Source organism: Montipora capricornis, chromosome 3 (genome assembly GCF_036669925.1).
Source record: "Montipora capricornis isolate CH-2021 chromosome 3, ASM3666992v2, whole genome shotgun sequence".
NCBI classification, from domain to species: domain Eukaryota; kingdom Metazoa; phylum Cnidaria; class Anthozoa; order Scleractinia; family Acroporidae; genus Montipora; species Montipora capricornis.
The window spans coordinates 3,550,301-3,575,300 of NC_090885.1; the positions used below are offsets into that span (position 1 = coordinate 3,550,301).

Sequence of the window (25,000 nt, forward strand, 5' to 3'; positions counted from 1 at the left end):
CCCAGTAAAAAATGTGATAAAATGATAAAACATGGCAGTTACTAGTAGTAACGGAAAGTAACGTAAGTGACTCTAAATGACAAACTGAAATCTAATACGTTTCTTCGTGGATATTAAAACCGTTGGGATCAATTGTCCTGCCTTTTGACATAGAAAAAGCTTCTCTGGCCTTACGGATCGAGTCTCTGTTAGAAAATAATTTTTCGATAGGAATTAATTGCATATCCTTAGAGATGTTGTGGGGAGAGGAAAGGAAATGTTCTGCGACTGAAGTAGGTTAATGTTTGGATTTGGTGTTAGCGTTATCTAAAACTGCTTTTATCCGACGATTCAAAAAAGAAACTATAAAGCTAAATGCATTTCTCACATATTGCCCTTCAATTTTCCAAGCCTGAATATAGCTTCACTTTTTTATTGTTCCTGTTTGCGTGTCTGAACGCCGGTTTAATTGAGGTTAATCCGGCAACGCCATGCGTGCATGCAGGAGCTTAATGGCTCCTGACGCGTGATATCAGCCGTAATAGTTTATTGATATCCCTCTCGCAACCTAAAGGCTGAATTACAAGGATGGTCAGTGACAATAACAGACATACAACACAAAGACAGTCAAATACATAATTATATAAGTGTCCCTTCGGCGATGAAAACCCAATAAACGGACTCTGGACTCTCGAATCGCATAAATACAAGCTGATATATTTAATTTTTTTATTCGATCTGAAATAAACACAATATATACAGAAACTTGAAAACTAATAGGTTAATATAAAATGAACGAAACTAAACTGATAATCAATAAACGCTAATGTCCAAGTATTCCTAATACACGCGATCAACTAAATTGGTTTTTACATGTCGCTAAGCGGAAAATTCACGGTGTTGCCCGGCTCTTGGCAGCTCTTGGCGTCAGACATATTACCAGTTCCGTTTTTGTATGTAGTTCAGCTATTAAAGGTCAGCTAAAGCTTTTTTAGTCTTGCACATGCACGCAACCGGAGGCTTGAACGCGGTTAATTAAGGCGATGTTTTCTCCGGGTACTACTGTTCCCTATGATTAAGATTTGATTTCTGTGCATTGTTCCCCGTGCGTAAAACGACATAAAAGGGAAAAGATATTGTTAAATGCTATTGGTTTAGGCGTTGTTTGATTACAAAATTTCGCAATTGTGACATAGAAATTGTTCACAATTAATATGGCGCACCGTTTGTTTCAAAATTAATTTTATTTACCGATTAGCCCACTCATCATGTGGTCACATACTCCCTTACATAAGTGACCTTTATAGTTGGATAATTAGCATTTCTTGGCTCAGTTGCGAGTCACTTATTCCGTATTTTAGCAGTTTTACTGATTTATCGATTAGTTATCTCTTACATTCGATCCGTTGTGTTCCTGATATTCGACCAGTTGTACTGATTTATCGATCAGTTGTGTCCCTAATATTTCCTCAGTAACGTACTGATTTATCGATCACTTCTGTACCTAATATTCGATCAGTTATACTGATTTATCGATCAGTTGTGTCCCTAATATGTGATCAGTTGCACTGATTTATCGATCAGTTGTGTACCTAATATTCTTTCAGTTGTGTCCCTAATATTCGATCAGTTGTACTGGTTTATCGATCAGTTGTGTACCTAATATTCGATCAGTTCTACTGATTTATCATCGATCAGTTGTGTACCTAATATTCGATCAGTTGCACTGATTTATCGATCAGTTGTGTCGCTAACATCAGGCGATCAGTTGTGTCGCTAATACTCGATCAGTTGTATTGATTTATCGATGGGTTGTGTACCTCATATTCGATCAGTTTGTGTCCCTAATATTCGATCAGTTGTACTGGTTTATCGATCATAGTTGTGTACCTAATATTCGACCAGTTGTACTGGTTTATCATCGATCAGTTGTGTACCTAATATTCGATCAGTTGCACTGATTTATCAATCAGTTGTGTCGCTAATATTCGATCAGTTGTACTGATTTATCGATCAGTTGTGTACCTAATATCGATCAGTTGCACTGATTTATCAATCAGTTGTGTCGCTAATATTCGATCAGTTGTACTGATTTATCGATCAGTTGTGTACCTAATATTCGACCAGTTGTACTGGTTTATCATCGATCAGTTGTGTACCTAATATTCGATCAGTTGCACTGATTTATCAATCAGTTGTGTCGCTAATATTCGATCAGTTGTACTGATTTATCGATCAGTTGTGTACCTAATATCGATCAGTTGCACTGATTTATCAATCAGTTGTGTCGCTAATATTCGATCAGTTGTATCCCTGATATTTGATCAGTTGCACTGATTTATCAATCAGTTGTGTCGCTAATATTCGATCAGTTGTACTGATTTATCGATCAGTTGTGTCCCTTATATTCGATCAGTTGTACTGCTTTATCGATCAGTTGTGTCCCTGATATTCGATCAGTTGTACTGATTTATCGATCAGTTGTGTACCTAATATTCGATCAGTTGTACTGGTTTATCGATCAGTTGTGTCCCTTATATTCGATCAGTTGCACTGATTTATCGATCAGTTGTGTCCCTAATATTCGATCAGTTGTACTGATTTATCGATCAGTTGTGTCCCTAATATTCGATCAGTTGCACTGATTTATCGATCAGTTGTGTCCCTAATATTCGATCAGTTGTGTACCAAATATTCGATCAGTTGTACTGATTTATCGATCAGTTGTGTCCCTAATATTCGATCAGTTGTACTGATTTATCGATCAGTTGTGTCCCTGATATTCGATCAGTTGTACTGATTTATCGATCAGTTGTGTACCTAATATTCGATCAGTTGTACTGATTTATCGATCAGTTGTGTCCCTTATATTCGATCAGTTGTACTGATTTATCATCGATCAGTTGTGTACCTAATATCGATCAGTTGTACTGATTTATCGATCAGTTGTGTCCCTGATATTCGATCAGTTGTACTGATTTATCGATCAGTTGTGTCCCTGATATTCGATCAGTTGTACTGATTTATCGATCAGTTGTGTACCTAATATTCGATCAGTTGTACTGATTTATCGATCAGTTGTGTCCCTTATATTCGATCAGTTGTACTGATTTATCGATCAGTTGTGTCCCTAATATTCGATCAGTTGTACTGATTTATCGATCAGTTGTGTCCCTTATATTCGATCAGTTGCACTGATTTATCGATCAGTTGTGTCCCTAATATTCGATCAGTTGTGTACCTAATATCGATCAGTTGTACTGATTTATCGATCAGTTGTGTCCCTGATATTCGATCAGTTGTACTGATTTATCGATCAGTTGTGTCCCTGATATTCGATCAGTTGTACTGATTTATCGATCAGTTGTGTACCTAATATTCGATCAGTTGTACTGCTTTATCGATCAGTTGTGTCCCTGATATTCGATCAGTTGTACTGATTTATCGATCAGTTGTGTACCTAATATTCGATCAGTTGTACTGCTTTATCGATCAGTTGTGTCCCTGTTATTCGATCAGTTGTACTGATTTATCGATCAGTTGTTTACCTAATATTCGATCAGTTGTACTGCTTTATCGATCAGTTGTGTCCCTGATATTCGATCAGTTGTGTCCCTTATATTCGATCAGTTGCACTGATTTATCGATCAGTTGTGTCCCTCATTTTCGATCAGTTGTACTGATTTATAGATCAGTTGTGTCGCTTATTTTCGATCAGTTGTAATGATTTATCGATCAGTTGCGTCTAATATTCGATCATTTGTATTGACTTATCGATAACTTGTCTCTCTCAATTTCGATCAGTTGTGTCAAATATTTGATCAGTTACACCGATTTATCGATTAGTTGTACTTGTTTGTCGATCAGTTGTACTGCCAATTGTATATCGATCAATAAATCAGATATTCGATCAGTTGTACTGATTTATAGATCAGTTGTCTGCTTTATATTTGATCAGTTGTATGGTTAATATTCGATCAGTTGAACTGATTTATCGCCCTTATTCGAGAAGACTAGAGAGTGTAACCCCTTTTCGAAAACATTTGCAGATGTCATTACAAAGGCAACACGTTCTCCTTGTTATTAAAGGCCCTAAGTGTTGGTCCGGTCGGATTCGAAATCAAGGCCTCAAGCATGATAGCCCTGAGCCACCGGTGTGGGCCGCGGTCAATATCACTTTAAGTTATTCTTATTGTTATCCATTGTTCTGATCAAGTGCTTGTAAGAATTAGAATCAATCTGCTGTATGAGTGTCCTTTACTTGACCTGTCTAATTACTGATTTGATGCCCATACTTAGAACTGTTTGATCCAAATGATCAATCGATTGGTTTAAAAAGAACATTGGTTAATGATCAACTGGTCTGGTCGCCATTACCCATGCGCAAATGTGTCTTTAGTGTTTGCAATTGTCCCGATTTACTAGTGAACTTGCGAATGCTTTCGGATTTCATGCTAATTGGCGAGCGACGTGCTACTTTATATTACAAGTAAGTGTTCGTTGTATCATCTATTATTATGAATTTACCAAGGGAGTGGACGTTGTTTCTTGGTCTGGTTGACGATCTACTAAATGAATGTGAATGTCGCATGTCAAGTCAAGATTACAGCGCTTGTGAGTCTCTACTCACACGTCTTCATAGTACACGCAATGGATGTAAACGTGTAGCCTGCACGCTCGATGTTACTGCTGAGAATCCAAGGGAATTGGAAACAATTTCAAAGATCAAATTTCTTTCGGACACCTTACAGGGAGTGATTGATTGCTTCGAGAAGAAGTTGTACGAAATCGATATGTCTTCCTATGTGTCCTCTTGGCTTCCCGAATCTCTCGTTCTTAGAACTGGTGTAGTTGGAAGACCGCGATTGGTAGTGAATCTTGTACAAGTGGAATTTCTTCGCTCCTGGCGCTTTTCATGGACAAGAATTGCTTTCACCCTTTGTATTTCAAGGTCTACGCTATGGAGACGCCTTAAAAACGCGGGGTACGATTTTAGCGCAGATAACCGCTTTATACAAATTGATGACAACAGTTTGAAACAAGAAATTTTTTTAATCAAGGAGACTATGCCTTCGTGTGGCGAGCGTGTGGTAATTAGTTGTCTTAGAAGCCAGGGATTTTTTTTCACTCGACATCGCGTGCGAGAGATACTTCGCGAGCAAGATCCTGTTTCTCTACTTCTCCGCTGGACATCAACTACTCTACGTAGGAAATACAGTGTTCCTGGTCCAAACGCTTTGTGGCACATCGACGGTCTTCACAAGCTAGTACGGTGGGGATTTGTTGTTCACGGGTGTATTGACGGGTATTCACGGATGATTCCTTACCTGAAGTGTGCAACCAATAACAAAGCATTGACTGTTTTAGGTTATTTTATTGAGGCAACAAGAAAGTATGGTCTCCCTTCCCGTGTGCGTTCAGATAGAGGTGCAGAAAATGTAGAAGTTGCTAAGCACATGAACGCCACCAGAGGTTCTAACAGAAGATCACATCTTGTTGGATCTTCTGTTCACAACCAAAGAATTGAAAGGCTTCATAGGGACACCACTAGATGCTGCCTGTCAAGCTTTATTTCCATTTTTCACGAATTGGAAGAGGAAGAGTGCCTTGATGCATCCAATGAGACTGACCTGTTCTGCCTTCACTATGTTTTCTTGCCACGAATAAACCGTGCATTAGAGGAGTTTAGATTGGGGTGGAATTTCCATTCTCTAAGAACGGAATCGAATCTGTCCCCCTATCAACTGTGGATCAGTGGTGTTATTGAGGATCGTTTCTCTACCTATACGGGAGTTCGAGACATTCTCGATTCCGAAGTCACTGAATTATACGGTGTTGAGGTATGTGGTCACGAATGCTCCCTTGATGATGATAATATTGAAGTAACAGTCCCTGAGATAAACATTCCATTGACATCTGAGGAGATGGGAACTTTGCGAGGAAACGTCAATCCTCTAGCGACAAGTTCCAATTATGGAAAGGATTTATTTGTAAGAAGTGTACGGTTTGTAGCTGAACGTCTTGGGGATAAGTAGCTACATTTAGTGTTGTTACGTACTACGGTACTGCCTGGAAATTAACGGAGATGCATCACAGATGGGTGCCGCAATTTTGGTTTGAAACACGATTTAATACTTAATAAACAATTGCAATTATTTTTTCATTATAACACCAAAGTACACATACGTTCAATACAATGCTTGTTAAAGAAAGAGAGTTAATCATTACGATTACAAACAAACGACATTTCAGTACTGAATCGCATTTCATTTTCACTTATAAGAGAACAATAAACTGTCATATAATAATTCTCAGGGAACTTGGAGTAGAAATAACCAATAAAATGTTATTGTAAATGGATGGTTGTTGCATAATAGATTAATCCTGAACGCTTGGAAATGGAAATATTCCCCCAAGCCAAAAATTGAGTACTTTTCAATCAAAAACCACAACCAGTGATGATATAATATAAATTTTGACAAGAGATTGAAAATGCAGCAAAATAAATAACCTGAAAATTTTCTTGACGCTTATCTATGCTGCCCGACGGTGTCTGCAATTACAGTGCAATGTCAGGAATCCACACTAACAATATGAACGGGATGCTACATCTACTTTTAATACTTGAATAAACTATATTTTTTACGTCGCATTGGGATCACTTTGTGGAAGCGGAGGAAGACGAGTGCAAGCTGCCTCTATGTCGCTTGCCTTCAATTCCATAAGTTGAGATAGAGGGGCATCGAGAGGCAACCTGTTACTTGCCTCTTCGATTGACTCGTGCAGCAAAATTCGAACGAGGCGGGCATTCATCTTACTTCTTTGTCTTTCTGAAGTTTGACGAGTTAAAAGTTCTCCCACATTGGCATCCACTCTGAATCCTTTTTTAGCCGCTTTCAAGTGGAAGATTTCCTCTAGTTCCTCGGTGGAATAATCGGCAAATACAAAATTTCTATATATCCTGGACCTTAATCCAGGGTTCACGTCGAGGAACTTTTCCATCTTGTCCTTGTATCCTGTGAAAATCATCACTGGGTCCCCATCCTCCATCACCGACATCAATTCTTCTATAGCCTCACGGCCAAAATCCTTTCCGCCTGCAGCTGGTATGAGCCGATACGCCTCATCGATGAATAGCACGCCCCCACGAGCTTCCAGAATTTTTGCTTTAGTTTTCTCGGTGGAGGATCCAAGATACTGACTTATAAGATCTGATCTTTGAACCTCCACGATTTTATTCTTTTTAATTTTTTTTATACTGAAGAGCAGGTCTAATTGGATAGAAAAAAATTTAGGGTTAGGATCACATGATTGGTTACGGGCAACAAAACTTGTATTATAATTACTCAAAAGAGCCGCCAGTTCTTTCCTCGAGCCTATTATTGCGGACTACAATGCAGAAAAGTAAGAAATAATTTAGTGTTAATGGGTGTTGTCGGTTAAGTCCGGTCTTTAGTTTGAATGCGTTTTTCCCTAAATTAAATTAATGATCCGCATTTTACCTAGCTTGAATGTTCGCTCCAAAGCAGCTATCAACCCCTAAAAAAAGGACTGTAAACACTTATATCATCCCTCAAGCTCTGTCTTACCCATGCATCTGAAAAGATCTTCGAAATGTTTCGTATCATTTTATCGGAAGTCATATACTCATCCATTCAGTCTCAACATTACAACATAGCAAGGAAACAAAGAACTCTACTATTCCCTTACCGGTACTGAATTAGGACCCTCCAGATCTAAAGTTGTGTGTCGTCACCACTACACTACAACGAGGAACACGCTAAACCAAATAAAGTTCTGTTCATGGTATACTTTTCTATAATAAGTCGATATTCATGTATAATAACCAAAGCTAATCCTTACTTCCCCGAATTTCTCTAGGCTAAATTTAGGCTGGAAGAAAAGTTTCTTCAATTCTTCTGAGTGCATATCCAACCTAGGTAAAATGAGGATCATCGATTAAACTTAGGTAAAAGCGGATTCAAGCTGAAAACTGATCTTACCGGCATCAGTGTGACCTTCTCGGCTACCATCACGATAAGTGTCCCCCGGCAAAATTTCTTATTTGCAATAAGGTGGTATAATGTATTAAGTAACAAAGGTTACCCATACGCAAGACATATTGTTTTTCCCATATAACTCAGTATGATTCCTCCACTCCGCGATCTTTCTTTCATTTGTTTGTTCCAGTTCCATATTTTGCAACACTAAAGTCGTTTTACCTGCCACACGTCTGGCAAAAGTGGTCTTTCCGGTTCCTGGGTTTCCGGCAAAGACCAAATGTAACGGTGTGTCTTCGGCAATTGCTTGACGAAGGTGCTTCCTCCTGTCGTTTTGCAACTGCGTTCGAGTAAACCTAAGGAACTGCTCCTTAAGGTTTTTAAGGCCTACGAAATTATTCATCGATTTCTCCATCTTGTGGAGTACTGCTTCGTGTTGAACTAGGCAGAGAAATCAATTCATTAACAGTGTTAAATCTTTGCAAACTAAGATGTGCATGATTCAATATTCCCATCTTCCGAAAATACCCACAACTTACAAATCCCAGTAATAAGATTTAGTTGTCAACAGTTATAAAATAAATCTGCGTTGACAGTATGAATTATAGGTATCCTTCAGGTCACTTACATCTTGATTCATATATAAACAATACCCTCCATTTGGCACAAAAGTATGCTAAGATGTTTCTCAGTATATACTAAAACAACCATTTACCCTCAGTAATAAGATGATTTCAACTCTTTTATTCATGCAAAGATTACAACATTTTCGGATTTTCGGGTGCTAGTTCCGCGCGAATTGCTCGGAAGTGAATAGCAAAGGACATCCAGAGTTTGAGTAGCCAATCAACGCGCGCGTTCAACGCTATATCCACTGAATTAGCACATACTAACTACTTAATAACCGAGAGTCGCGAGGTCAATACGGCAATGCCGAGGTTTGAGATTTTGCTTTAACGACCCAACGGCCGAGGTTATTAAGTTGTTTATTATATGGCTAACAGTACTGTTCTAAGGAAGAAAGAAATAATTAACAATTAATCCATGAGCGCACGTTGGATATGATCATTAGACGGTAAATAGCCAAGGAGGCGCGTAGCGCGAAGTTGGCCATAGCCAAGCTCATATCCAATAAGCGCGCATGGAATAATTGTTTTATTAAATTCCTTAAAGTCCAAAAATTTGGAAGTACGAAATACAAGCGAAAAAAAGCGAGAACATCCGAGCAAAATCGATTGATGCGATGTTGTGTAATACCTTGTGGTCAGACAGACGTAGGCTCATCACAAAACATTTCTTGCCTTTTCGCGTCGCTTTTTAGGTGCGGCGCTTATTCGAGGGCGGCGCTTATTTAAACATTGTACCAGACAAATTTACTTTTTGTATGTTTTTATTCAACGGTACACTTTCTATCTGTTACTTTTCCTATGAGCTTATACTAAACCGATAGTAAATCTAAAATTACTAGAGAAATTCACGCGGTGAAAAAAACCCGAGAGTTTCATGATAACAAGAGCGAAAATATCAGCGTTGAGAGCGAACTCCTTTGTCATTGTGGAACAATTTATAGTGTTTTTCCTGGTTATACGAAATTCCTTGAATAAGCGCCGCATGGGCGGTGCGGCGCTTATTGGAGGACAGCGCTTACTAACTTTTTTGGCCCAGATGCGGCACTTTTGCGAGGGGGCGCTTAATCGAGGGCGGCGCTTATCCGAGTAAATACGGTACTTTTAAACGTCGGGATTGATCCAAACTTTCCACAATTTTTTTTTTCTTTTTTGGCTTTATTCAAAGAGAAATTTCGCTTACCGGTGCAAAAAATATTTACTTCAGCAACGCTCAGCGCAATCATTTACCATATATGGCCAAAGTAAGTTATATAAGCTGATACTTGAGATTGAGTGAACCAATCAGGGCACGCGAAATGCATTATCCGAGGTTGAGAATTTAGAAAGTTGCATTATCCATAATCGGCCTGTGGGCATTACGGGAGAATAACGCCCTAGTACTTAGCTGTTCTCAGCCAATCAGAGCGCGTGTTATATAATAATAGCCATATAATAATCAACTATCTCCTCATAGAAATAGAGAGCCAATAATCTAATTGTTTTAGTGGGATTCTTACTAAAATTTACTTTAACGGTTTCCAATTATTTCTTGACGTATTATTAAACTTTGCGCCTGAAAAAGACCGCTCGGATTGAATTGCCATTTAAAATCTAAGTTGTGCTCGCAAGCGCATCAGCTTTCTCAATAATTTCAACTTTTTTGAAAGTCAAGAAACCGTAAATGTCCTTCGTTTCGACTTCGCAGAAATTGAATTACCCATTTGCATCCAATTTTTCCTCCAAACCGTTCGAAAAACGCAAAAAAACGTCGTTATTTCCAAGACGACCTCCAGCCACTGCACACTAATGGCTATTAGTGTTCAATGGCTCAGCCAATCAGATTACAGCATTTGCATTAGTATACTGGTAGCATTCCACTAATAATAATATACAAGCGTGTGCTGAAATGAACACCGAATCAACATTACTCTAAAGCAACCACAAGTTAATTTGAAATCTAGTAAAAGGCTTACCTTTGTCTCGGATTATGATACAGTCATCTTCCTCTCCAACACTTAATAAAATAAATAAAGATTAAAAGAAATAAACTTTCTTTGTTTACAACTGAAGTAACGATCTAAGAAATCCAACGTTATCTATTCAGTGTCTCCCTTACCCTTAAATGCTAGGGTTCATAACTTGGAAAGGGGGGCAATTGTTCGTGAAAGTTCGCGAAGCTACATTGAGTTGGACTTCTCTCCATCTCTGAGATCCGTATCAGATGTGCTAAGTAATGTACTTAAAACATTACAATTTTTAAGGTTCCGCTTGTGTAATAACTGCACGTAAATTATAATAGTAAAATGGCATAAATAAAAAAATTAACTATACACATTTGTCACAGCAAGAACAAGATTTTCATACGTTGGTCCTATCTGCGATGTCATTTGAACATGAAAAAATTCCATTGACTAACGAATGCAGTTCAATTATACATGTCTATAACTTTGCTGAATAAACGCAGCAAAAGTAGAGCGTAACCTGTGTTCCACACAAACCTAAGTAGTGTCTCCTTCGGTCTTTCTGGAACACTTGGTTTCTTCACTGTGTGCCAACTTTGAGAGTTCACATAGAAGGCAGTAATTAGCAACAATCAAGGAAAAGATTAAAGGTTTTTCTCTGATCAGTTTCAGGGTAGACGATACTTTGCGATTCTAGATCTGCTGGCAATAGACGCGAATTGACAGAGGTTGCTTTCAATTCTAGTTATTTTTGACGTCATACCTCCATTTTGACAATCAAAAGAAAAAAGTCAATTGCTCAAATGCCTTGTAAACATTTAGTGTGTTAACAACAACGACTTTGAAAGACGGTTAGAGCCATCAAATTGACTCACATTACATTACTGTCGTACAGTTTTGAGCTGTAGTAATGACTGATATTCGTTGCAATTTACACTGAGAATCCTCCAAGGCAGCAACAAACTGTCTCAGTCAAAATTAAACGAACCAGCACTAACCCTGAGACTGTCGCAAATGTATAATGAACGAAAGGATATCATAAAAATCACAATTCACTCCTCCCGATAAGGTTTCCAGTAATTCGTCTGTCATAGAGAAGTCTTTAACTTGCAGTCCATCGTATACAGTCCTGCAAAATGAAGAATTTTTTTTTTTATTTCGCCTACAGAAAATGTATATGTACAACCATGTAATATATTATGTGACCTGATAATCAATGTATTATAGCGGCATGCATTTCCTCTTAATTTTCCGTCCATCAGTGTCTCAAGATATATGATGAAACAATAGCACGACATCAAGTGTAACTACGTGTATTGACAACAAGTGCATACCATTTATCGCTTGCTTGTCCTCCTGATTTTATGCATGTATAAAACCTCTCTTCCTCCGATTTCACTATCAGTGCGAATAACTGGTACGTTCCACTAGGTATGGATGGGTCAGTTGAACTATGAAGTGTGTCATCTTCAGGCCTTAAAATGTCTGCTAGTGGCACACTGACATCCAGCGACACAGACGTGCTATCCTGTGAAATGCAAGAAAGAGAAGTATGACTTTTCTTGACTTATTTTATTATAAGTGGAAAAAGAAAAAGAATGGCCCCTTCTCTTCCCGTATTTTCTTCTCGCGCTTCTAGTGACATTGACTCCCGATTATCGCCCTTAACACCTCGTAACATTTCTGTGGCCCTTCCCAAATCTGTCCCGCTGTTATTATTCTGCGCTCCCTTCAGTTCTTATATCTGTTACGTAAAGTAGCAAATGCAGCTCCATTGAGATAAAAGTCCTTATATAAGAATCATGTATTACCCAGAGCCCGGTTCCTCGAAAGCCGATTAACTTAATCCAGGATTAGCGTAAACTTTTGTTTCACGTTTTCGACTTTTTGTTGAAAGTTTCTTTTGCTTATTTTTGTTTTTCAAAATTGACGTCTTCTCATGTTAAGTTCTGGCAAAAATCTGCGTTGAACAGCATTTGGCAATAGAAAAATAGAATGCTTGGTTAGTTTTTAATCTGGGATTAGCGTTAATCGGCTTTTGAGCAACCGGGCCCAGGTGGATAACCGTAATACAAGGACAACATAAGAGTGTCGAGAAAAAGAAAATTGACGGTCAGTGACGAGATTCCCCTTTTAAAAAACTCTGGGCAACACACAGAATAAAGTCTACGGATCGTACTCATTTCTTACCCAATTCCGCTTCTTGCTAGCTCGATTCAACGCTAAAATCAAGCACGTAGGGCAGTCTATCCATCTCTCATAACTTGTAGCGCAAAGATCAGATTCCGCACTTGAGACTACAGGTAAACATGGAATGGAACATTGATCAACTACTGACGACATAAACAAAAAGAAGGGCAACGAACTACGAGTAGATACCGGAATATGACGACGTACGCTTAACGCTGACCCAACGATGTATTACACCTATGAAAACATATCAGTCTCTTTCTTAACTGCCTGTTTACTCTTGCAATGAGGCCGCAGGGAATATATGGAAATGAAATGAATTACCCAAGTCTACGTTTCAATGAGTATGACGAGAAAACCCAATAGCTTCGTCAAGACCATTCTACAACCATTATACGACTTCTAACAATACTGATTAATAATAATAATAATAATAATAATAATAATTATCATTGATAATCGTTGATGATCACTATCATTATCATTATTATAGTTATAATTATAACATCGATGATGTTATTATTCATTTTGCTTAGTTTCTTTACAAATATTCACATGCACGCACCGGAAGAATACCAGCGTTAGAACGTACCATCAATGCCTTGGGTAGAATATTGAGCCTTCCAATCCTCTTTCCACCTTGAAAATGGAAGCGATTCGCCACGTTTTAAGTTTTCATTTAAGACATCGCGCAAGCTATGGCTGTCTGATCGGGGAATAGTCAGTTTTATCATTAGAGCGGCTTGAACAAAACTCGTTAAGAAAACTGGTCATTAAAAATCATTAATAATGGCCCATAAAAGTCTTCACGTGAGAGAGCCCGTCGTAACATTTAATTCAGCAACTGCAGAACGGGTCTAAATAAAAATTTCCATAACGGCCGGGGTTGGCATGGTGTCCTTGAGTGACATACCACCATAATAAGACGTACGACATGGAATATAGCATTGATCATTACCTCTTTTATTTTTCTTCATCATTAAGGGGGTGGCATGTAACTACGGAAAGACAATGATTGCTAAGGGAGCCTTTTCGCCCTACAAAAAGGTTGCATGGATCGTTCTTTGAAGTAACTGTTTGAATGGAAATCTGACATCACTTCAATCAGAAGGCGCATGCGCAACTCGCCTTACTCCTCTGCTGTGCATTTCAGTGAAAAACAGGTAAAAGCTCTCAGGAAACGAAAGGAATAGGCGGCGTTTTTCCCAGATAAAAACAGTTCCATCATTTTTCGCAAACTGTAGCATGGAATTTCTATTTGGACAAAAAAATGGAACTGATATTTTGAAAATTGTATCAAGGAGGGCCCTATGACGTCACATATATTTGGATAAATAATTTATTTTCAAATCCATGCTGCAGATTTTGTGTTAGAATGTTCTCAGACTGTTGCGTTATAAATTTGTGAAAAACATAGTTAACTCGATGAGTTTTTAGGCATTTCCTGTTTTGGTCACGTGATTTACCAAATATGGTTGTGTATCGAACCAGACGAAGGAATGTTAAATAGAACACACTTAGCAAAAAAATAGAGGAATTCGATAAATGACAATTTGAAGGGGTTCATAGTGACGGTTTTGTAGTTAGAACCGTTTTGTTAGAAAGTTTTGTTAGTTAACATTTGGCCTTTCCAAAATTCGGTTTCGTCTCGTTTATTCCCACGTGAAGAACACAAAAGGATACGATTGGAAGTCTCCAGTTCATCGTCAGCGAAGGTCACTTCCTCAGTAAGGGAACTACTTAACCTCGTTCGGATACACCTTTTTCCGCCAAATAAAGAAGTGACTGCAGCCTAAATAAGAAGAGACCATATTAAAACTCATCCTGGTGGTTTCAGATGAAATGACATATTTTGATACCCTGAGTGCACCGACATGCTTTTTTGTAATAGAACTTGGGTAAAGAACCAATGGAAAATTCAAGTAATCGAGTGAAGTGCACACCAATTGTTGGTATATCAATACAACCGATTATGAACAAGCCTTTTTCAAATTCGTGTACAGAAGACCATGAATTATTAGGTGCAAAATGTTATGTACATACCTCTTCAGTCTCTGAGGTAAGCTGTAGAATTTGTTCTAATATCACGTTTGGTTCTTCATTCTCTGAAGATAGGGCTAATACCTGAAGCGTGGAATCTAGAATCTTATTAACCCGAAAATCATGTATGCCCCTCACTGCATAACACTGCAGAAAAAAGAAATAAATACGTTTTTTAGTTCAGGAAGAAATTTAGGGACAACCTTAACTCCTGTTTTATTGAAAACATAGCAACGTACTTCAGTGCTTTTACCTTTCTCAATGCTTCTAGTAGCGCGTTTCCTCCCCTAGACACTAGCAGCATGAATGGCTGTATCCACTGTAAAACCATCAGTACGGCTACAAAGCTTCCTTTACGTCCATTTGGGTTCATGAGCCCTGTCGTAAACAAGAATTCTACGTGGCAATGATCAGTACAAACACGTAAAACTTTTTCGCTTTTCTCATACAGTTGGTGTCAGGGTTAACAAAGCTAGAAATGGAGCTCTTTAGTCCAGGCGCTTAAAGGGGCACTCATCACATCATATCTCTTTATTTACCCTCAGACTGTATAGTAGATTGATGTAGCTAGTGTCACCGAGCCTTTACCCTCCCAACCATGATACACCACAGAGAACAAACCACGACACAGGGACCTGCATGCCATACTCTTTGCGACAAGAGTGTCGGTCCTTTAACGTACAAAAGGATTATGAACATTGAATGGTTGTGAGACGGGGCCTACGGTTTATCGTCCTTATCCGAGAAGACTAGAGAGGCTAAACATGTCAGATGTCATTAAGGCAGCACTTTCTGCTCAGTTATTTAAGACCCTGAGTGTTGGTCCGGTTGGAATTGAACTCATGACCTCCCGCGTGACAGCCCGGTGATAAACCATCTGAGCCACCAGTGCGCGGTCACGGTAGCTTGCTGTTTCAGGTTGCAAAAGTAAATTAAGGGCCTAGGAAAACTATCCGTGTTAAAACTGAACGAGATTGAAATACCAGTCACTTCTAAATCCGAGTCTTTCAGTTCGATGGCTCCTTTGTTCCCATGTCTGCGAAAAAGCTGAAATGGAAATTAAGCAGTATAACCAATTGAGAAAAGGGACTCTAATTTAGTATTCTTTTTTCATGATCGAGTTTAATTGTTCTGTTGAAATCTGAGATAAGACAACAATGACTAATTGGAATGGAAACGAAACAATGCTATGTGATGTGATTTCGATTTTAGAACCTTAAAACTTTCTAATTTTGCATAGAAGATCTAAGTATTACATTTTGTACAAAAAATGGAACTCCGTTGCTTTCCTATAAAGGGATATTGAAAAAAAGAGTGACTTTCTCATGATGTACGCGATATTTCTGGGGTCCTTTGGTTCGTGGAAAGGGCATGTTGAGAAATGTTCATACATATGTCGTAACCTACGATTCAATGTTAGCTTTTAGACAAATGACGCAGCGAAAGGACTTCATTATAAAAAGAAAAGCCGGTTGAATATTTGTATGACCTAAATTAACAACTAAAGGCCAATACAAATCGAATCACTGAATTACAAACCTTGCCTTTTTACTCTGGGTTTAATTAAACATACTGTACATGACAACAATTTGAATTTGTTAAAAATTTGTTTTAAGTACAGAATGGGGAGTACGTTAAGTGACAGAGAGTGTAGAATGAATTTAACTTACCTCGGAGGTTACCGTCACAGGTACGTTGCTCTTGGTAAGGCTCGACCTCTTACCCGAATTTTGTTCCAATAAATTGGGCATTATCACCTGGCGGAACTGGTAGAAAAAATATCTATAGTTTCACAAATGACACATCACAACGGTGAGATCATGATAAGGTTTTTTTTAGAATTAACTTGTTTTGATGAACCAAGAATGAATAACACCACCCAAACATCAACCCAGGTATTCAATTTTTGTTAGATAAGAACAAACGAGATTTTTGACTAAAGCATTTTTTGAGGAAACTTGAAGTTGAATAACGGTGGGCTTATCAAGTCGTGAATACCCTTGAAAGGGTATTCACAATGATAAGTTCGTGCCAGATGGATAGAGATTACAATTTTTTTGAAACTTTCGGATGCGCCTGACCATGCACACCACCGCTGTTGGTTTTCTATTCCTAACATTTTATGAGCGTTGGCTAAGCTCTAACGGTTCATACGGAAACGGTATAGGGTGTACTCGGTATACTTGCAGTGTTTGATTTTTACCATGTAAATGACCCCCCCCCACCCCTCCAACTCCAACCCCATCCCCCACCAAACATAACAAATATGTAACGACAGTCGTATTTTAAATTCTCTCTAAGAAAGCAAAAATTATAACGAATTTTGTTCACGTTTTTTTTTTTGAGTGCTTTGAGGTCTTTGCTATTTGGAGTTCCAGTCAACTTTAGTTGGCGCACCATATTCATTTTTAGTATTCGTAAGTCGTTTTTAATAAACAAAAGTACCGTACATGTCTACCCCTCTGCTCACGGACTGGACTGGATGTCGATGGATAACGTACAACGGGAGTCTCACAGACATCGTCAAGTGTCTCCTGTAAAAAGGTAAAATTTTAACGTTCATTTTCCGTGTAGACATCTCTTCTTTCTTTTACGAGTCAACCTTGAGACAATTTTCCTATTTTTTCCATCTGAATCGTAGCACCACAAAAATAGCACAATAGCACAGAAATGTGCACAATATTTTACATTTTCATAAAAAGCACATTTTGAATGACCTTACCAAATTTTCAAATTAATTTTAACAATATTACATATTAATTAAGGACGTTCGCGCCCATTGCTACTGCGCATCTTTACAGCGCACGCAAATTCACTTACCACGTCATGCATCGAGCGCGCGCGCTAAATACTAAAATGAACAAGGATAGGGCAGATGGGCATCGCTTTAGCTTTGTTTGGATTTAACAATCTTGGATGTTCGGCGACCCCTACTTTTCTTTTCAGAAATAGATTTTATTTACAGTTATCTCCACATTGTCCAAAACTGACCAAAAACTAAATGTGGGAAGTTAAAAAATTTTCAAGATTACTGTCCTCGGGACATGGAATCCTGCCATCTTGCGGCTGCAAGGTGCATGAAACTATGGCCGCTAAATGCGAACTTGTTCTTCCAGGAACCTCAACACTTAACTAAATTCCCTTGATGGGTCCACTTAAAGAAAGTTTGGTAGAGATCATTTCACTTCAAAGATGGAATTGCAATATTTTTGGGCTTACAGGCACTTCCGGGCAAGTTCTCTCCAAAACGAAGTCGGTCACCCCCCATTTTTTTTACATTTTTGACATCACTAACTCATCATCTTTCAATGGTAAAATTTGCTGAAAAAAATCAATGTTAGAAAATTTTCGCACGAAACAAGGAAATATTGGTAAAATACCACATGTATTCCTTCACTGTTTGATAAGCCTTGCAATTCTTGTTTATTCCATTCTTTCGCTTGAAACTCTTTGCATTCTATGAAACATTCACTTAAGGATTTGACTTCTGCCATCTAATTTTGTGCATGAATATAACGATAAGCAGTTGTTACAATGAGTTCTTCCAAAGTACCATGTAAAATGAAAACCACGCCATTGTTCTACGGACCCGCGGATACACAATAATTTAAAAAAAATTAGCAGCAAAATACTTTGGACTCGGTTAAAATCTAAGAACACAGTTGTCAGTTATAATAACCCCCCAAAAATATCCCGGAAGCCGGCAGTCATCATTCATGAGGCCTACAAACGAAATACTTTTCTTCAGGGACATGCGATTTTCTGTCTTAAGGGATGACTTGCTTTCCACAGGTTAGATCGTAATCAATAAGCCAATGATTAATTTTTGGGATGTATATTTGACGATGACATCCAACAAATTAAAACGGCGGATCCCATTCTAATAAATGCATGAATGAAACTCAGGGGAAACGCTTACCTCGTCATCAGGTGTGACCGACATATCCAAAACGATGTAGACGCTGCCAGTGCCTTTTAGAGTTCTAAGTCCTCTTGCGTCCAAATCCTGGTTGCCTGCAATAGTCAGCTGATTACGATTCCGCCTTGTGACAAAGCAAAAATCGCCGTTGTACTCAGGATACTGGGCCTTTATAATATCCATGAGCTTGTCATGGACTAAATTGGCCGTGTCATCTTCCATGAGGAAGAAGGCTGTTTCGATAACTGCTTCACCGCGGTATGTTGAAATCGATTTTGAAGGTGACGAAAACAATTCGGGTATGTAGTCGACTACTATAAGTTTCATATCGTATCTTCTAGGTTCGCGACTTGGTTTTCTTCTTCCTCTTCCATCATAAGGAGAGAAGCGATTGGAGAATCCTGGTCGTCGGCTAGCTATAGATGGTAAGGTTGGACGATGGGTCGATGAGGAAGAAGAAGAAGAAGAAGAATTACTGGCCAGCAGTGATCGGTTAAACCCCTGAGAAACTTCACTGGCCATTCTGGAATCAGTCTGAAGGGACCTCAAAGCACCACGAGCATTTTCCAACGCACCGGCATCGACTCCAGTTGCCTCAGAAGTGGGCTGAAGACGATTGAGAAGTTGGGAAACTGACCTAGAGAAGTTTCCCAACAAAGAGTTGATATCGTCCTGATTTGAATTCATCCCCGACATCAGTTGATAGCTCGTCAGCTCTCCTGTGCGCTTGAATGTCTTCAAACCATTCCGCAATTCATTTTATAGTCCATGCACCCCACGAGAGAACTCGCAGGAATTCGCGAGGTGCAAAGAATAGGAAAAACGCCCCAGGAAAATACGTAATACTATAATGTCCATTTATAACACCATGAATGTGACGATATCACGTTATAGGCAGATTTTCATGCTCATGTGTAATCTTGAGGTCTAGTAGGGTAAAGGTTAGGGTTTCTCTGCAGGAAGTAGACTGAGTGAAATGGAAATTTAATAAAAGTAATTTTCCGTTCCCATATCGACATTTTGTGAGCAAGTGCTTCGCAAATTGGCTTTTACAGACCCCCTACCCATCCCCATCCCCTCCAAGAAAAGGTAAGGATATGAGTCTCATCAGTTATCACGTTAACAAACCACGCCCTTACACCTTGGAGACCACTGAGGTGGCCACGTTGTGGACTACTTTGACCCACGGTTTAAAATTTGTCGGCGCTTTTGACCAATTTTAGCGAAATTATAACAGAGTCTCACTAGAACACCATGTAAAACAGTTTAAAAGAGTTTTTATTTTGGCAGCTTATAGAACGTAGCCAAGCAATTGATCTGACAAATGTTTGGAATTCAAATTCAGCCGACATTGCTCCAACACGAAAATCCGTTCCCGACATTGTCGGGTGACCATGTCAAACGCGCGCATCATCGGATCCGAAAAATGTCGAGTGGATCTCGGGTGAAATGTGGGAACCGTTTAACACGGCCCAAGTGCTACTAATAGGATATCCATAAATAACGACTGATCGAATAACAAGAAAAACTGATCCAACTGTTAAAATTAGACACACTCATTGCACGCAATTTATCGAATGAAAAATTCAACTGATCGATAAATATGTCGCGCCTAATTTAAATGATCACTAAATCGACTATCAGGGACATGACTAGTACTGGGCCCGGTTGTTCTAAAGCCGATTAACTTAATCCATGAATAGTGTAAACTTTTGTTTCATTTTTTGTTCATTTTTTCAACTTTTTGGTGACAATTTCTCTTGTTTATTTTTGTTGTTCAAGATTGACTTTAGCTTCCTCCTGAATGTAAAGTTTTGCACAATATCAGCGTTGAACCGCATTTGGGAGTAGAGAAATAAACTCCTTGCTTAGTTTTTCATCTGGGATTAGAGTCAATCGGCTTTGGAACCAATGATCGAATGTTAGGGATACCGGCAACTTACACACGCACACAACTGATCTATAAACCAGCACAACAGATCGAATATCACACGGTCTAAAATATGACGGCGCTATTGACCATTTTTAGCGAAATTATATCGGAGTCTCACTACGACACCATGTAAAACAGTTTTAAAGAGTTTTTATTTTGTAGCTTACAGAACCTAGCCAAACGTTTGATCCGACAAATGTGTGGAAGGGTCCCAATTCAACTTCAGCCGACATTGCCCCAACACAAAAATTCGGTTCCGACATTGCCGGGTGACCATGTCAAACGCATGTAACATCTGATCCGAAAAATGTCGAGTGGATGTCGGTTGAAATGTAGGGACCGTTTAACACGGCGCAAGTGCTACTAATATGATGTATATCCATATATTACAACTGATCTAATAACAAGAAAACCGGATCCACTCATTGCACGCAATTGATCAAATCAGAATAACGGATCGAATGTTAGAGACACAACTTACAAATGATGGAAGAACACGCACACACCTGATCGATAAACCAGTACAACATATCGAATATTACTGAGGCACCCAACGAAAATTAATTATAAAATGCATAATAATAGGAAAAATTCTTAGTAGCCTACAGAACCTAGCCAAGCATTTGACCCGACAAATGTTTGGAAAGGTCCGAATTCAAGTGCAGCCGATAATGACCCGACACGAAAATCCGGTCCCGACATTGTCGGGTGACCATGTCAAACGCGCGCAACATTTGATCCGAAAAATGTGGAGTGGATGTCGGGTCAAATGTCAGGACCGTTTAACACAGCCCAAGTGCTACTAATAGGATATCCATAAGTAACAAGAAAACCTGATCCACTCATTGTGCGCAATTGACCGAATTCAACTGATCGATAAATATTACGTGCGCAATATAACTGATCACTAAATCGAATATTAGGGACACAACTGGTCGATAATTCGGTACAACAGATGGAATCTTAGGTACAAACTGGTCGATAAATCATTACAACTGATCGAATACTTGGGACACAACTGATCGATAAATCAGTACAACTGATCAAATATTAGGTACACAACTGATCGATAAATCAGTACAACTCATCAAATATTAGCGACGCAACTGATCGATAAACCAGTACAACATATCGAATATTACTGAGGCACCCAACGAAAATTAATTATAAAATGCATAATAATAGGAAAAATTCTTAGTAGCCTACAGAACCTAGCCAAGCATTTGACCCGACAAATGTTTGGAAAGGTCCGAATTCAAGTGCAGCCGATAATGACCCGACACGAAAATCCGGTCCCGACATTGTCGGGTGACCATGTCAAACGCGCGCAACATTTGATCCGAAAAATGTGGAGTGGATGTCGGGTCAAATGTCAGGACCGTTTAACACAGCCCAAGTGCTACTAATAGGATATCCATAAGTAACAAGAAAACCTGATCCACTCATTGTGCGCAATTGACCGAATTCAACTGATCGATAAATATTACGTGCGCAATATAACTGATCACTAAATCGAATATTAGGGACACAACTGGTCGATAATTCGGTACAACAGATGGAATCTTAGGTACAAACTGGTCGATAAATCATTACAACTGATCGAATACTTGGGACACAACTGATCGATAAATCAGTACAACTGATCAAATATTAGGTACACAACTGATCGATAAATCAGTACAACTCATCAAATATTAGCGACGCAACTGATCGATAAACCAGTACAACATATCGAATATTACTGAGGCACCAAACGAAAATTAATTATAAAATGCATAATAATAGGAAAAATTCTTTGTAGCTTACAGTACCTAGCCAAGCATTTGATCCGACAAATGTTTGGAAAGGTCCGAATTCAAGTGCAGCCGATAATGCCCCGACACGAAAATCCGGTCCCGACATTGTCGGGTGACAATGTCAAACGCGCGCAACATTTGATCTGAAAAATGTCGAGTGGATGTCGGGTGAAATGTCAAGAGCGTTTAACACGGCCCAAGTGCTACTAATAGGATATCCATAAATAACAAGAAAACCTGATCCACTCATTGTGGGCAATTGACCGAATTCAAGTGATCGATAAATATTACGTGCGCAATCTAACTGATCACTAAATCGAATATTAGGGACACAACTGGTCGATAATGCGGTACAACAGATGGAATCTTAGGTACAAACTGGTTGATAAATCAGGACAATCGAATACTTGGGACACGCCTGGTCGATAAATCAGTACAACTGATCGAATGTGAGAGCCAACTGATCGATGATAAATCAGTACAACCGATTGAATATTAGGGACTCAACTGATCGAATATTAGGTACACAACCGATCGAAAAATCAATACAACTGATCGAATATTAGCGACTCATGCAACTGATCGAATATTAAGTACACAACTGATCGATAAATCAGTACAACTGATCGAATATTAGCGACACAACTGATCGATAAATCAGTACAACTGATCGAATATTAGCGACACAACTGATCGATAAATCAGTACAACTGATCGAATATTAGCGACACAACTGATCGATAAATCAGTGCAACTGATCGAATATTAGGGACACAACTGATCGATAAATCAGTACAACCAATCGAATATTAGCGACACAACTGATTGTTAAACTGATCGAATATTCGGAACATAACTGATCGATAAATCAGTACAACTGATCGAATATTAGGTACACAACTGATCGAATATTAGCGACACAACTAGTCGATAAATCAGTGCAACTGATGGAATATCAGGGACACGACTGATCGCCGCGATAAACCAGTACAACTGATCGATAAATCAGTGCAACTGATCGAATATCGGAGACACGATGGATCGATAACCCAGTACAACTGATCGATAAACCAGTACAACTAATCGAATATTAGGTAAACAACTGATCGATAAATCAGTACAACTGATCGAATATTAGCGACACAACTGATCGATAAATCAGTGCAACTGATCGAATATCGGAGACACGATGGATCGATAACCCAGTACAACTGATCGATAAACCAGTACAACTAATCGAATATTAGGTAAACAACTGATCGATAAATCAGTACAACTGATCGAATATTAGCGACACAACTGATCGATAAATCAGTGCAACTGATGGAATATCAGGGACACGACTGATCGCCGCGATAAACCAGTACAACTGATCGAATATTAGGTACACAACTGATCGATAAATCAGTGCAACTGATCGAATATCGGAGACACGATCGATCGATAACCCAGTTCAACTGATCGAATATTCGGGACATAACTGATCGATAAACCAGTACAACTAATCGAATATTAGGTACACAACTGATCGATAAATCAGTACAACTGATCGAATATTAGGTACACAACTGATTAATAAACTAGTACAACTGATCGAATATTCGGGACATAACTGATCGATAAACCAGTACAACTGATCGAATATTAGGTACACAACTGATTAATAAACTAGTACAACTGATCGAATATTCGGGACATAACTGATCGATACATCAGTACAACTGATCAAATATTAGGTACACAACGGATCAATAAACCAGTACAACTGATCGAATATTAGGTACACAACTGATTGATAAACTAGTACAACTGATCGAATATTAGGTACACAACTGATTGATAAACTAGTACAACTGATCGAATATTAGGGACACAACTGATCGATAAATCATGGCAACTAATCGAATATTAGGTACACAACTGATCGATAAATCAGTACAACTGATCGAATATTAGGTACACAACCGATTGATAAACTAGTACAACTGATCGAATATTCGGGACATAACTGATCGATACATCAGTACAACTGATCAAATATTAGGTACACAACGGATCAATAAACCAGTACAACTGATCGAATATTAGGTACACAACTGATTGATAAACTAGTACAACTGATCGAATATTAGGTACACAACTGATTGATAAACTAGTACAACTGATCGAATATTAGGTACACAACTGATCGATGATAAACCAGTACAACTGATCGAATATTAGGTACACAACTGATTGATAAACTAGTACAACTGATCGAATATTAGGGACACAACTGATCGATAAATCATGGCAACTGATCGAATATTAGGGACACAACTGATCGATAAATCAGTACAACTGATCGAATATTAAGCACACAACTAATCAATAAAACCGTGCAAGTGATGGAATATCAGGAACACAACGGATTGAATGTAAGAGACAACTAATCGATAAATCAGTAAAACTGATAAAATATGGAACAAGTGACTCGCAACTGATCCAATAAATGCTAATTATCCAGCTATAAAGGTCACTTATGGTAAGGGAGTATGTGACTAAATGATGAGTGGCCCAATCGGTAGATATAAT

At 38.7% G+C, this 25,000-nt stretch overlaps 2 protein-coding genes and 2 long non-coding RNA genes across 4 annotated transcripts in view; 1 reads left to right on the top strand and 3 right to left on the bottom strand.

The window, feature by feature from the left end:
- LOC138041945 (uncharacterized) overlaps positions 1-25,000 on the top strand; it is a 37,234-nt gene that overhangs the window by 672 nt on the left and 11,562 nt on the right. The window contains exon 1 of the long non-coding RNA XR_011130904.1: positions 1-272. This exon is cut by the window's left edge and continues 672 nt beyond it. This is a non-coding gene — a long non-coding RNA (uncharacterized lncRNA). The remainder of the gene's footprint in view (positions 273-25,000) is intronic.
- Positions 6,026-11,148, bottom strand: LOC138041064 (uncharacterized). The gene is made up of 3 exons (XM_068886840.1): positions 10,561-11,148; positions 8,202-8,420; positions 6,026-7,250 (listed from the first exon to the last, which is right to left on the bottom strand). The coding sequence occupies exons 2-3, from the start codon at positions 8,392-8,394 to the stop codon at positions 6,622-6,624; spliced, it is 822 nt and encodes a 273-aa protein (XP_068742941.1). The 5' UTR covers positions 8,395-8,420; positions 10,561-11,148; the 3' UTR covers positions 6,026-6,621.
- On the bottom strand, positions 11,367-13,472 carry LOC138041683 (uncharacterized). The gene is made up of 4 exons (XM_068887430.1): positions 13,331-13,472; positions 12,739-12,845; positions 11,883-12,076; positions 11,367-11,677 (listed from the first exon to the last, which is right to left on the bottom strand). The coding sequence occupies exons 1-4, from the start codon at positions 13,470-13,472 to the stop codon at positions 11,542-11,544; spliced, it is 579 nt and encodes a 192-aa protein (XP_068743531.1). The 3' UTR covers positions 11,367-11,541.
- LOC138041176 (uncharacterized) lies at positions 14,787-15,823 on the bottom strand. Its single transcript, XR_011130765.1, has 3 exons — positions 15,762-15,823; positions 15,032-15,156; positions 14,787-14,925 (listed from the first exon to the last, which is right to left on the bottom strand). It is a non-coding gene; the product is annotated as an uncharacterized lncRNA (long non-coding RNA).